The 15,810-nt window shown below is 41.7% G+C and overlaps 1 protein-coding gene across 1 annotated transcript in view; it reads left to right on the top strand.

Annotated features, from left to right (window-relative positions):
* Nucleotides 1-2,701, top strand: part of LOC139687820 (very long chain fatty acid elongase AAEL008004-like) — a 54,384-nt gene extending 51,683 nt beyond the window's left edge. Inside the window, exon 8 of the mRNA XM_071585132.1 lies at nucleotides 2,614-2,701. Within this exon, the coding sequence (XP_071441233.1) occupies nucleotides 2,614-2,630 (17 nt within the window). The 3' untranslated portion in view covers nucleotides 2,631-2,701. The remainder of the gene's footprint in view (nucleotides 1-2,613) is intronic.
* Nucleotides 2,702-15,810: the final 13,109 nt, after the last annotated feature.

Raw genomic sequence — 15,810 nt, 5'->3', positions numbered from 1 at the left:
TAAAATCCCAAAAATGATTTTCGAAAGAATTCTCTTGAGCAACTGATATTTTATACTTATACCCGTGCCGTGACTCAGACCGGCCCTATATACGGAGAATGATAATGACTCGCTCAGTAGGGGCCGTTCTAAAAACTGCACCTTAGACGTGATTGGCTTTTCACCAGTCAGCGGATTCGCTCCGTGGTCAAACAATGGTTTCATTTCAAACATTGTTTTCTTGTAATACACGGGACTACGTCATCTCCCTTCCCTTCCTCCGGCCCCTCCCCAGCCCCTGAGACAGAAAATCCTATGGGCAGAAACTATACCTAATTTCACCCGTTCCGGGAGATTAGTTTGAATGGAGGAGGGGCCACGAGAGTCGGGATCAGTATGGGAATGGGAATTCGTCGGAGCAAAGGGTACGCGACGAAATACCTGTTTCCAAGGTTGGGTGATGAAGTGGTGGTAAGACATCGGGAGGGATTCCCTCTCTCCCTCGTCTGGAAGGTCAAATTCGCTGCGAGGACTTCGTGCGAGAAGAAAGCGAATTGCATGCATTAAAAAGGTGAAGAGAGCCTTAAGTGGATGAAATAAACGGGGCGAACACAATCAAAAATGTCTCGCCTCTGGGACCACGGGATTCGAAATAGATTGAACATCGACCTGAATATTTTATAGGCAGATGAAGTGAAGTGACACTTCGTTTGCCGAGGAGACTGGGTGAAATTATGCCCCGGCATAACTTCCTCAGTTGATTCCGCTCTAACTAAAAATCTTTTCTGGGAAACTGCGCATATCTTTTTTTCTATTACCCCCGTTTCAATAGCGACCATCTGTCTCGGGTGGTGAAATGCTTGCTTGTTGCAGCAGTGAAATATCTGCGCGCGGAATGTGGCAATTCCGCTTACGTTCACTAAAGAGTCGACAGTCAGGCGTGACCACCACCCTTTAGGAATATGGGTCAAGTGGTGCGCCGCCCGGAGACTCCAAGGCACTTGTCGCCGTGGAACGCCTTGGATTAAACTTCAAGTGACGCAGATTTAATTTCTGTGTCCTGCAATTCCCTTTCCTCATTGTCTTACTTACCAATGGCGGTGGCAGTGGCAATTACGTGGGGAGGATCACACTTTTTCTCGTGTTTTTTGCGTTTCCGTTTCCTATTGTTTCCCGAGAAGGCATGATATCCAGCGAATGAGCTTGCCTCCACTCTCCGTAAATGTTGACCGGCGGCGCTGAAAATGTAATTAGGAGGTCCCTGCTAATGGAGACGGGAATTAATTGCATTTCTCCCATCTTCAATGTTTTTATTCGCGTTGTTTCCAGCCGTGTCCTAGAGAAGAGTAAATGTAAGCCCATGCATTTTATTCTTTCCACTAAGGGCAGGATTTTATTCTTTCCATTAAGGGAGTTACCTCTGAACGGCGTTGTTCTAGGACTGGGTCTTAGCTAAATTCACGAATATAACAAGATATTTGGTCCCAATTGTCTTCTTAGAGGGAAGAATAAAATGCTGAGTTTAGAGTAACTCCCACTATGTAGCATCCAGTAGGAAATTATTACTCCCGGTCTTTTGTAATTTTGTAATGTATTGATTTTTGAAGTATACACTTGAAATTCCAACTCAGTCCTGGTGCGAACTAATCCAAAAAACAACTGCTATAAATTTCAAATTTTGAAAACGAGATAGCTGAGACCGTAAACTTGATTGACATTAGGTTTGTAAAGGGAAGGAGATAAAATAAAGTTACAAGAAAGGGGACAGATAGGGAAAACACACTAGATCACTTGGGTGTGTTTGGGAAACAGTGATCTACGTATACCTCAATCACACACGAAAAGGCAAAATTCATAAAAATAAAACAAACTTACGATCACTCGATCGTTCGGGTGTATTAAGGAATAACAGTCACTCTCGTGAATCGCATTCACACTCATACTCAGGGTTTGCAAGGATATCTCCTATGCCATGGATCCATTGTATTCACACAGGAATAAAAACACAAAAATTAAAAATAAAAGGCCCACGTTTCCGTTCGCAACTACTTAATAACCCGGGTGTGTTAGACCTTTAGATCGAGTGTTTGTAAGTTTGTTTTATTTTTTATTAATTCTACATTTTTGTGTGTGATTGAGGTATACGTGGTTCACTGTTTTCCAAACATACCCAAGTGAGCTAGTGTGTGTTTCCCATCTTTCCTTTTACTTGTAACTTTGTTTTACCCCCCTCCCCTCTTTACAAACCTAGTGCCGATCAAGTTTACGGCCTCGGCTATCTCGTTTTCATTGCTTCACGACCGTAGGTACATTCATTTTATATTTACATTTCAAAATTTTCTTTAATACGCGGCCACATCGACAGCAGTGGCTAAAATAATTTCGCCAGCTTTATACCCAAGAGCCTGTAATCCATGGGAAATCCTTATATCTCCAGTCCTCTGCTAAAATCATTTGAAGCACTTGAGAACAAGAGGCGATACAAATTTACTGGGACGCCTCGTCATAAAACTTTTCTGTAGCCTCAGTGCATGGTTTCTAGAGGAATTCCAACCTGTATACAGCTTATGAGGAAGGTAAGTTTCAAGTGTGTCTATCTCCCTCTATGTCTGAAAGTTTTTTTTTCTTTTTCAGGAGTAAAAAGCCAGTGAAAAACATTTCCACGGATTAAGCAGAAGGGCCTATGAAACGACGGAAACCCCATTTGGATTTTCTTCATCGCCTGTACATCGTTTAAATTGTGTAAGTCTCTTGAATATGGCTTCAACAAAATCATTACCATTTTTGGAATCTCTTGAAAATTGCTTCAGTAAATTCACAAAACTGCTTCCTTATTACCGGTGATGTTTGAGAAAATGTTATCGATATTCGTCACCATGAAAGACAATTTGGTTACATGTGTTAGCTGATTAGCTAATCTATTGGTTATGTATCAATATTGTTGTAGATATTTTTGTTCATTTTATTTTGTATTACCCAAAAAAGATAAATGTTTGCATTGTATATAATTCAATGTACTATTAATAAGTATTACATTTTATAAATCGTCCAATAATCTCTGAAATGTATTTTTATTTGCAAATAAAATGAGATTTGGGCGTACAGCTTTTTGCAGTTTATTTACTAATATTTAAATTAGGTAAAATATATTTTTATCTTTCACCACCACTTTTCATCTCTTTGAGAAAAACGTAAGTACGAAGGTAGTCTGAAAATTTCCGACATAACAATTAAACGAAACATTTTTTCTTTAAATTTATTTCTATTTTTTAACAATGTTCTTGTAAATCGATACACTTTTTTGAGCGACAATCGAACTTTTTCCTATTAGTATTTGACGTATGTCTCCGCAAAATAGGCGTTTACTTATGCAGTAACCTCTTCGTTCGATGAAAGTCTCTGTCCTCCAAGCGAAACTTTGAGGTTAGGAAACAGGAATAAGTCGGTTGGTGAGTACGGTTATTATTTGGTCAAAACAATTCGCACTATTTCCTTGTAAGAAAGAAGTAAGTTAAGAACTAAGTTGAGAACTCTTTCTAAAGCGATAGCAAAGGTTTTCGAATAAGCTGAAAGTCCGCTATGTTTATCTGAAATTATTCATAGAAGTTAGTGCTCCTAGTAAATGTTTAATACAAAGACTTAGTTGTATATGGTGGAACAGCTCAACGTAAAATTAATGACCAACAGAAATAGTGCAGTATACTCGTACGTGTTATATCTTCAAAATTTGTCTAATTATACAAGTGTACAATTGTACTTTTATTTTTGATCTCCATTACGATTAAACAATCTGACCAATACAACAAACTATCCACCTAAATTTTATCTTCACCCCTTTCCTTTCAAAGCTCATGTCGATGTGTCGATACAACTTGGTATTGACATTTAAATGTCTTTGCATTGAAAATCATTTTGTTTTAAATAAAGAAATGTTGATTACAGTATTGCTATTCTTATACTGAGTAATTAGGGGAATTTAGGTGTGGGTCATTCCGGTCCCAAAAAGATATGAATGAAACATTCTAACAATTTAAAAATGATACTTTCCCACCAACAAACTTTGAGCACCAAACAAATTAATTAGACTCCACAATAGCTTAGCCACAGAGATAAAAAATATAAAAAAAACTCCCTTTGATAAATTTAAATGCCTGATCTCACCATTTGTTTTTAGCGACTACAAAAAAATCAAGGATAATCATAAGTATTGTGATAGAAATTAATTGTCTTTGTTTTGTTTTTCTACGAACGATTATTGTAACAATTCATAATTACTTACAATTACATAATTATAGTAAATACACAATTCTTTAACGTCCTCGAGGCAACTCGAACGATAGAATGTAATCACAGGAATTGGAATAAAAGCGGAATCAACAACTCATTACGAAAATAATCTGTCATTGTAAGACATGCTTCCTTTTTGTTTTTATGATTTTTCAACTCGGGTCGACCTCGAAGGTACGACCGTTTCCTCGTCGTTTGTTAATCCGGGGAACATGAGTCAATGGAATCATCGAATGATCCCGAGTCTTGTTAACTGGTGCCTATGCTTTCTGTTGACTGCCGGGGGCAGGGCTCTCCAAAAGCAACGGCAGACAAGAAGCCTTGGGGTCAACAAGACGCTGGATTTTTCTGTACCTTTGTTCACCGAACGTGACCAGAAAATATTACCCGGAAAGATATCCATAAAATAACGTTCCTGTGGAAAAATCGGGGCATTAAGGAATATCACGTGTACTATTCCGAACGGTTTCGAGGTTGATTTACTACTCTCGGTTGGTAGAAAAAAATGCGCATGCCGTTACAAGCTAGGTTAACAGATTATGTATCCCTGGGTCCATGACACTCGAGGATAAGTATGCCGTTTAAAGTAGATCATGAGGGAATGGTGGATACTCTGTTAGTTTTTGGTAGTCCTCCTTAGATTAAAATATCTCCGTTCGAGATGTCGCGATCGAATGCTACGTTCCAAATTCAGGGAATGGTGGGATTAGGGACATAGAAAAGGAATGAAGGAGAGTAAGCCGATGTTAGTTTGCACTCGATAAGAGAACCCTAAAAGGGCACAGCTCAAACGCCTCACCCGACGGAATGGAGTTCTACACCGTTCTTCCGTCCGTTCGACGCACTCAAATGCAATGAAAAATTTTGGGACTCGAATTCGGTAAGCTGACTCAAATAGCTCGGTAGACCAAGATTTCTCATGCTAACTCAAAAGTCGAGGAAACTACCGCTTCCACTTTGAGTCCACATGCCCTATTTTCAATGTAAGGCGTACGTTTCAATTTCGTCCGTCAGTGTATTTAAAAACATAATTACTATTAAAATATTGAATACTAGGGCTCTCGGATTGAGTTGAATAGACTATATTAGATTGTATTCTTCACCACTTCTCCGGAACTTGTGGGGTTAAATACATGTGAGCCATGCCTTTAAAAAACAAAATAGGCGGGATTAAGCCACGTATTTAGGAAAAAGGTCCTCTTTTTTGGTAGACGCTTAAATTTCAAACCTCTCGTCTTGGTTACACATTAGATGAAAATACGGAGTTCCAAAGAGACCTGGCTTTATTATTCGAAATTCAGGAAAATTTAATGAAGTATTGAATTGGAGCAGTTATTTAGTATCGCATTACACAGGAGGAAAGTGTTCTAAATCCATGGACAAAGTGTTAATTAGGAGTTGGCTTGAGTCAAATGAGTTATGTTATATTTGGGGAAAATGCTTGCTGGTAAGGAGGAAGTAAGTTTGACGGGATTATTGGAGTCGCTAGGACGCGAGACCCAAAGCTAATATGCACCTAGGCACTATAAAATGTTGATGTAAAGGTGTTACTTTTCAATAAATAAATAAAAAACATTTAAAATGACATAATTCTATTCAGAATAGGATATTAACTAAGTATACAGAAATTGAATACACATTATAAGACACGAACAGTAATTCATGCAGTAATTTTGCCTATATAGTAATCAGAATCTATGTAGTATTAATTTTTATGCTGGTTTTATTTGCACAAGCACACATGGCATAAGCCCGGTGTTTATCGTCATCTTTTCCGTGGGCAAAGTTTTTTTTAGCGGTTTAAAATGATGAAGATTTAAGTTTATTCCATGAGGCTAGCTCTGGATCATTCCGTTTCTGACAAGCCATTTACAGCGAATGACCCCTGGTATATGAACTTTCTCTGATGGTGGACGACGTTACCGTGGTTTTATCTCGTACTTATTTAATTCACCTTCTCATTATATTCGGAAATATATCTGTGAGGCAATGTGACGTTTTGGTTTTCAAAACTTTGTGTAATAGAGACAGGATATGCTACTGGTGTCGAGGGACGAGTTTCACACAAGATAGTTTATAAATGTAATCAGTAAAGTTATCCGATAAGTTACAGATGAAAGCCTTGTAGGGACGATGGAACTTGAGTGAAAGTTCTTGAGAGAAATCATCTTATGCCACATTAACTTAGTGAGAGGGTGGTAGAATCAAGTTAACGCTAATTGTAGCTTTACAGTTACGGGGTTAAAGTGTTTTCAAAGTTTTCGAATACATAGAGATAAAGACTTTAAAACTTTACACATTTTCATTACTGCGTGTTTTTTTTGTTATTTCTACATTTTCGGTCGTAAATCCACAGTAGTAGTCTTTGAGTAGTTGCACTATCATTTTATTATTGATCAAACCGTGTTGCGGATTCGATATACATACCTGTATATGTTGAAGTTTTTATCGATGTGATAATAAGGTTCGGGAACGTTGTGAAATCACGTATTTGTGCGTGGAGAATTGTTTGCTTAATGATGTAGCAATTATATCTGAGCAATTGAATTATATATTCAGCAGTAAATAATCATTGGGAGGCTGAAATTCAATCTCAAAGCGCCTACGTGAAGGCAATCGTAAATAAATCTAGCAGAATCGAAATCCATCGCGATAGGCAAACTTTTGATATTTTATGGGTTTTGCGACATCGCCCAGAGCAACATAATCTCCCTCTCGATTTTCCCTGCGTGAATATGATGTCACTTTATTTAAGACATTGCGTTTGGTGTTAGGTTTTCTGATTAATTATTTTGCACCCTTCTTGCATAGGGAACATTTTTACATGTGCAGGTTTACAGCAAGGGAGGAAGTTGCCAGAAGAAACGAAAAAAAATGGGCGAAGGAAGTATTGACAGGGAACGAGATTAATAAGGGCACGAGAGAACGGAGACTGCTGGGTAATCGGGAAATGGGGGAGAGAAAGGTTCGCTTGGACATCACGAAGGCTGGCAAATGCCATGGAAGACAGAAGATGAGTTTATTGTAAGGGAAAATAAATTAAAATAAAGGAATTCAAAGCGATATGAAACAAGTATTAACTTACTGACACAATCCAAAACCTACTTTAATTAACGACTGTCTATTTCGGCTATATTTTCCCGAAGGAATATTGTATGGCCTCGGAAATGTGCCCCTCCTGGAAAGAAGAAGATCCCGATAGGAGAACGGATGCCAGCCTAGGCTTCTATCCTGCAGCGTATGCATCCCGCGAAACAAAACCTGTTGAAATTGAAATGGAAGCGAGCCACGCGGGTGGCGAGCCAGGCAAACCGGGGAGGGAAAATATTTCGAGCTGAAAACGTTCTCAATTAAGGAGAAACATTCCGAGTTCCTCTTTAAATCTTTGCTTTGCACTCGAGTTTGTTAGGTGCGGATGGAATGGAGATGACGTTGGCTCGTTGCGCGTGCATTAATTTTTCGTGCTTGCCCACGATTAACCCCGCCCAAGAAGGAATTTTTATTTCAATGAGGTCACATTTAAATCCAATAAAAGAACGTCTCAGACGCATTAGTGAAGATGGGAAAGAGGGAATACGGATCACCATAACTATTACAGCTGAGGGTGGGTGCTCGAAGTGTCTAGACACTTGACGAGATATACTTTAAACCTCTAAAAGTTATGAATAACGCAGTGTATATCTGTAAACCGAAGACATCTCATGCGTCATCTTTGAGCATTTATCTTAATGACAAATGTTTTCTTAACCCCTCACGTGAGTTTAATATTTCCACTCGGGAGTTTTGAGCATGGAACAGTATTTGTGCGAACTAAAAATTCAAGTATTTGGGTATCACCAGGATAAATATTTCAGGATGACTGCCCAAGTATACATTTTTTTAATCTGTTGCTAACGTAGCTTACACACGTAGCTTAGTACATCATAGATGAATTTATGTACGTGTATCTCTCTAGAAAAGTAAGATTAATTTTCCCGTGTTACCCGTGATGATATGGGTCCAAAATTTCTCCTTTTCACTTATTTGCCAACCACTTAATACTATATTCTATTAAAACCGACTCAAACATTTGATAATATTGAATAGAAAAACTTCATGGATTTTTGCAAATTAAACTTAAATTTTTAGTTTCTGACGGTGAAGGGATGCGTGGCATCGATAAAATGATAATGGTGGATTATATTGAATGAATTCAATAGAAGTTATCTACCCTCCCTCCAAAACTCCAAAGCAATTTTCAAAATGCTTCAGGAAATACTCCGTTGGAATAAATGTAACGCGCAAAGAAGCTGAGATAAAGAAGCAAAGGGACAGCCGTCCGTTGGAAATTACATCATCCCTTAGTCCAATTTCATGTATAAAATTCTTTTAAAAAGTAAAAAATTAATTTTTTTCGTAACCTGACATCTGCGTGTATAATTCCCTTGTGTTTGCGTGCCATATCATGCCCTCTAGAAGCTTCGGAAGACCTTTAAAGTTCAAACTTGGCACACTTATACTAGTTATCGACCACGACACAGGACCCAATGGAGCCGGATTATTTATTTTCCTCCAGTCGCGGGAGATCATTAGGGTGAGGTACTATAGATCTAAAATACGATACTCTACATGTCTTCGAATTTATAAGGAAATATTATACGATACTTTAGAAGTAATTTCAACTTGAATAATGACAAATTTGGACCAAAGAAACATTAGGTAAATAGACTCGGAAGGTGCCCGTTGCTGTAGGGAGAGTTGGATGGGAAATGAGGTTGTAGCTCTGGCTCCTAGCCACCTGTTTCTTAAGGGTTAGTGCGCCCAGAAACTCGTGTAAAGATGAAAATAATTTCATCTTAGTCTCTCAGAAGTAGTAAGGGTATGTATACATATAGATCCTCCGATGAAGAGACCTCCATGATCCTCATATTACCACGAGGCCAACTAAATATACATAACAAATGACGTACAAAAGTGAAGACCTATTGGTAGATAAATCTGCCCAATCAATTGGGTAAAAATACATATAATAATCCATTACATTCGAAAAAGTTCAAGTGTCAGCATATTGCTAAATATCTAATTTTGCCTACTTTACATGGCTCAAAAAGGTTTAATACAACACTAATGATGATAACACATTTAAACCATAACACTAGTTGAAAGAAAGGTTTTCAAGGAGTTCATATTCTTTACACTACGAGCGATTTAGTTCAATTTTAATGTCAAATAGTTACAAAAAAAGCAAGAATACTTCAAAATACAATTTTATCACGTACCATCTCCGTTATTCTTTTCCCACCGTTTCGCCATTTTTTCGTGATTTTAATTCAACTGCCGTTGGAAATTTCTTTCTCCTTCCCATTTATGTTTTCTTATCATTAAAGTTGCATTTTATTTATAAAAAGAGACGTTTCAGGCGTGATATGGTGGAATATCATGATTAATTAAAAATAGCAATTTTCCACAAAAATAATTATTTTTGTGGAAAATTGCTATTTTTAATTAATTAATTGCATTTTATTGTTAAATGAGATCACCCCGCATGTCGCAGGCGAGCTCATGTGCTAGTATTTGCATAATCAAATAAAATAGTTTGCGTGGGAACTATCGAGGTGGATCTCAATGCAAGAAACCCTCGGATCACCGCCACGAGAAAGGTGTTTATCATCCCCTTAAACCGGAGGCTGTGAACTTTGTCGCCATGAATCTCGCTGTGGCTGGTGGCATCAATGGGACAATGGAATGTACTTCGGCGGAGCGTCGATCTAATACCGGCTGATAAAACACCATCTAACCGCTGCGCACTAAATCATTCTAGGAAGGGAAGAGGCGTGACGAAAAAAATACCCATTACATAAAAATGGGTTTCAACAGCAGCGCTGCCTCAAACCGTTCGTGGACTTGTCTAAATATTTATTTCGTATGTTCTTACTTGTTCCATTCGGCGAAACGGCATTGACACTGAGACTTTAGGGGATGTTATCCTTCCACTGCCTCTTTGATTCGCTCAGCCAAACCCTGCAGTTGACGCGGAGAATATTTGAGAAGGGCGTCCCATCAACCGCATCTCTAGATCCCGCCTCCCTTTCTCCCTCTCTCTCTATCTCCCATTCTCGCCCTTCTGATTGAATTTCCCGGGCGGCACCAATCATCGCAGCTGATTTTCAAGGAAGTACATCACAAAAACTCCTGCCCCGCCCCTGCTGTAATGCGTTTAACGCACACGCAACTAACAAAGGGGAGACTTACTGTAAAGTGTCCCCCCCCCAGAAAGAAATGGGAGGGGAGGACGCTTGGTTGGCTAGGGAGGTATAAATCCTCCTCAAATAGTGGCACACTGCGAGTCAAGCGAGCAGAGGGCGTCGAGATGAGTTGGGAGGACGAGGAGGGTGGTTAGAGAAGTCTGTCGACCTTTAACTGGTCACGTAGGGCGCAGTATTCCATTTCCACTCTCTCCTCGGGCACTCACAAAAATGTGAAAGCATTATGTGAGCGTGTATATGTGTAAATGTCTTCGGATAGAACCAACACTGAAGCAATGAAACCAATCAAAGTCAAAGAGAAGTGATGACTGATTTCGGAGGAATTGTTGGACCTCATTACAAATTGAATTTTCGTATATAATTGTAGTGACTTTCGCGAGTTCCTTTTGTGCGATATCAGCGATTTTTAGCAATCATTTTTGTAGTAGATACTGTAATGGCAGCATATTGGATAGGTGTGTAATTACCTTCTCTTGGGATAGACAGTTCTTAATATTCTCGTTGGGTTAAACGATATTTCAGTACATATTGGAGATTTTTAATATGTTGCCCGAATAAACAAAAAACATTTTTAGCAGTGTAATAAGTTTCTGAAGGTATCAAAATGTTAAACATTTACTAAAAAATAGATTGATATTTTCCTTTAAATTTATTTACCTTTCTGATAATCTTTTGAACTTTATTTTGAAAATTTGTTTAGACGTGATAATGCTGTATTTATTTAATACATTTGGTTTGGACATATGGATGTTGAGATAGATGTAAAAGGTAAAACGGATGGAAAGGAAGACAATCGAAGTTTACCAGGCATGTTTGGGGAAGATAGAAGATTGCAGGGAGAAATCTGAAGGATGCAGGGAAGGAGGATGCAGAACATTTTAATTGGGGATGGAATGTTGTAGACTGCGGTAGAAGGGAGGATGTCAGTCGACAGAGGTAGGTCTAAGTGACGGCCTAAAGCTTTCATGCCTTAATGGAACTATATACGTATTGTGTTGCTTATGAATTCTGAATCAGTACTCATAATACCTAAACCGTAATAGGCCATGTTAATGTATCGAGCCACGAAGCAAGTTAATTCATTTTAACACCTACAAACGCCACAAATCCGGAGTTAATTCCATAATGTTATGCATAACATTGTAATGTTAATGCGATTAAGCGATTAAGACGTAATCAGGGATATTTTGCTGCGCATAAACCTATTTGAGAAAAAAATGCTGAATTATTGATCGCACAATTGAGTACATCCATCAGTATCAATATCATTAATGCACATGCAGTGCGACAATAGCGTCATCTTCATCGAGTTAAGGAGACGGTGTGCAAATCGAGAGGTATTTTTAAAGTAATTTTTTGGGTTAGGGTAAATTTTTAAGTCGCACTGCTGTAACGTACTTCTACATGTATGCTCTGACTAAATCGCCAAAAATATCCCTAAAATCCAATGACACACCACAATGCCTTATTTTTAAGCTCTGCATATGTCATATCTCCCTTCATTCCAGCCAAATTCCCTATTATTTTCCTCCCTTTTGAATCGCTTCCTCAGCATTCTCTCCTCTTTCTCTCACACTTTCATCTTCAATTTTCATCGTCGGTGACCCATTTCCTAGCGAACAACGGATAATTGTTAATAAGTTCTTCCGTTAGAATCAATCGTATGTGATATAAATTCGGCGTGCCTAATTGAACAGAGGGTGACATTCATGAAATGCATCGTCTCCGTAGCCGGTGGATTGAAATTTTTCGCGAACTCAAATCGTGTCGCAAAACCTCCCTCGAGGTTTGAAATCCGAACGTCTCCACCAACCGGTTCCCTCCCGCGCCGACCCGTAACGAGGGATGAACTCGCGGCTCTCCCAACCTCCCCAATTTTTATTCTCATACCACTCCATGTCCGTATTCCTTTTTTTTTTTTTTTACACCATCCGTCCTTGCCGTCACAAAGAGTCAAAGACGAACATCGTCGTCTCCTACACCACTTTATTCCCCTGCCCTCCCCTTCCGACCCCTGCGTCCGTAAATCACACTGAGGAAAAAGTAGCCGTCCGTCGGATGGGACGTTAAGCCGCGGACCCCTTGGCGCCTTTCGTAAAGAGTAGGCTAATGCCGACGCCGGGTTTCATCCTTTCCTTTCCATCCCCTATGGCGCAAATGACCTCAGCTGTCGGTCGCCTCCCCTCAAAACTACTACTACTACCCCCAGGAAAAAGTACTCGCTCACGGGGGAGGGGGGCAAGAGTAAAAAGAATGGAGCAGAGGACGGAAAGGGCGTGGTGGCGGGAGAGAAAGGAGAGAGACGGAAGGAAGAATAAACGCGGAGGAGGAGACGGATGGATAAACGCATTTAGTATCACGGTCGAAGGCAGCGGTGACGGAGGGCGAGGAATGGAAGGAGGGAGATGCGGAGGAGGGGAGGATAGAGTCGAGGGAGGTGGTGCTCTCGGGGAAAAATAAAAAGGGACCAGACGAATGAATACGTGATATGGGATGAAAGGCCGCCCGGCTGGGTCGTCGGCGGTGCCGGCGGCGGGATACCGAGAAGGATCCCCGTGGGCGGAGGCGCCTGGGGGGTGGGGGTAGGACGTAAGGGGGTGGGAGGTAAGGGGGGTTGTTCGGGGGATTGAGAGAAGGGATCGAGAGCACGCTTTTAAAAGTGGGAGAGTCAGGGCTTCGGGGGTGGAATAATGGAGGTGGGATGTGGAGGTGGGGGAGGATGTTGGGTGGGGCAAAGTGGGGCGGGGTCGGAGCGGATGCTTGAGGGGCGGGATGTAAAGGCAACGTCTTCCGACACGGGGTTGAGTGGGTGGGGAGCCAAGGAGGGGAAAGGGGTTGAGGGAAAGAAGGAAGCAAGGTCGGTCGGTTGAGCAGAAGGAAATGGACGAAGAGGGGAGGGGCGGAGTGGGGGAAATGAAGGAAAAGAAAGCGAACACAGGAAAGTGAGTGAAGAGACATGATGTTGAAGGGGAGTTGGTCGCCAGTGTACCCACAAGCTTCCCACGTCGACGGTCAGGGTTCACGCCTCACCTGCACCTACATATTACCCTGGAAAACGTCATGCGGGCGTGCGGCATAGGTTAGATGATTACCCATTGGCGAAATCGATAACTATCGGCATTCGGTGTTTATCGCTGGATATTTTGAATCCGTCAACTACCGCCACTGTACGTATAGGCACCGTTTCCCAATAACATTAGGAGATAGATACTATCATTGTCAAAAGTATTTGGACAGTCACCAGCATTCCGAGAATGGTGGAATGTGAAATACGTTGGATATGCTGGCATTCAATGTCTGGCAGAAATTCCAGCCTTTCTCAGCAATGTGAAACATTCTCGGCCCAAGTGTCTGCCAGATGCTGAATGCCGACATAATGAACATTTCAACTTACCCGAGCACTGTGTACATTGGTGACGGCCAACAGACTTTAAGAAATGATAGCACATGCATAAGGGTATATACTTACCCCCCTCAAGCCCTTTCATCTCGGGTTAATCAACGACGGAAAAATAGCCCGATTATACGTTGAGACCGAAAGCATACCCTCTTTTACAAATTTATCCCGTAGTCATCTAACCTTGTCCACTTCTTTCACTTGAGCCACATTAAAAAAATCTACCAGATTGAATATAAACTCCTGTTCCTGAAAAGTATTTATCAGATTGAGCCTGATACCAACCTCTTTAATTTAGCCCTTGGAACGAGATGGGATGAGAAATTTGAACCAAGTCGAAGGAAGGAAGTTCGTGGGAGAAGAGGATGAGAGACTGAAATAAATCCCTTAATGGCGCCCTCCACTTAAGTCCGGTCGTATTCTTTCTCAGCTTCTATTTCTCCGGGTCGGCCATTAGGCTCTTAATTATGTCGGGACGATGAAAGCGGATACAAGCGCGGCAACCACCGACATCATGAAGGATTCGGTGCCTCCTCGGCTTGTGACATGAACGCGAAGACTCCGTCGCGTCGCGTGTTCCACCATGTCGGCGATATCGGGACACGTTAATGTCCAAGAGCATCTGTAAGATATCCGACAGCCTCTTCACAGACCACATCATCTGATGACCGCGAGAGAATAGTCGGTTGGAGAAGACGAAAACAAAACTTCAACGCTTGCATCGAAAGAGACGTTTTTACGAGACAACCGAGGAGCGGGTTGGGTTACTTGTGAGATAGACAGAGAGAGAGAAAAAAAATAGGGGGGAAGTGAGATCTTGGTGGATTGCACGCGTCCATCTTCGACGTTCTCGGGAGCGTAACAGGTCGTTTAGTGGGGCGTGAGCGAGAGGGAGGGGGAGTGGGAACGGGAAGGTCGAAAGGAATTGATCGGAAGGGGTACGGAAAGGTAATAGGTAAACCTTAGGGGATATCCCGCGAGTCCAGGGATCCGGGGGCGAAAAATAAGTGCTACGTAGTGCACACAAAATTTCAACGCCCCCAACCCCGGCAGCCGCCCCTCTCCCCACCCGTGGGACGCGCGGTGGTATGGAAGAGGAGAGGGAAATAAATCTCGCCCTAGAAGAGTAGGAATGGGAATAAAATTCAACTGAGAGAACAGAGAGAAAGAGAGGAAAAAAGAAGGAAAAGGAAGTGGTTCCGTCGGGATGGAGGGTGGCGCTGGGCGAGGGGAGAGTGTGGATGGAATAAATTCATCCACAGGGCGGGAAAGCTGGACAGAGAAGACCGGGGGAAAGACAAAAAAAAACATTAATTTTCTCTCTTTCTCTCTCACACGCACACACGCTCGTCCTCTTTCTTTACACGCACACATCCGCTCTTTTAAGGGGATGGGAATCGTTAAGAGGGTTGTTGGAATTGCTTGGAAATAAATTTGTTCGTGGCGAGAACGGGAGGGGACTCTCGAAGGGGATGTGGAGAAAGGAATAAAAAGGGGGAGGGTCGATCGGGAAGGAAGGATTGGAAGCGTAATGGATGGAGAGAGAGAGAGAGGAAAGGTGCGATTGAAAGGGAGGAGGAGTTGGAGTGATGGGGTGGAGACCAAGAGTGAGGAAGAAAGGGAGACGGGGAGATAAAGGGCGGGGGAGCGGGTGGGAGAGGATGGTTCTGGCGGCGAGGTGGGGGAGACCTGCCCGGGTGCAAGGCGACGCGAGCACGGAGCCGGGTCCCCGGCGCAAGCGCTCTTTCCCGGCGAGTACCACTCACCACTCCCCGCGCCCGACACGTATCGATCCCTTGCTCCGGGAGAGCAGGACAAGCCCTTTTTCGGACCCCCCCATCTCAACTCCGTTCCCCACCTCCGTATCTTCCGTCCCTTTCCTTCCTCCCCCGTCATTATAAA

The sequence above is a fragment of the Hetaerina americana genome, unplaced genomic scaffold, assembly GCF_022747635.1.
Source record: "Hetaerina americana unplaced genomic scaffold, ioHetAmer1.1.p SCAF_2, whole genome shotgun sequence".
NCBI classification, from domain to species: Eukaryota; Metazoa; Arthropoda; class Insecta; order Odonata; family Calopterygidae; genus Hetaerina; species Hetaerina americana.
This window is presented reverse-complemented; position numbering and strand designations above follow the sequence as displayed.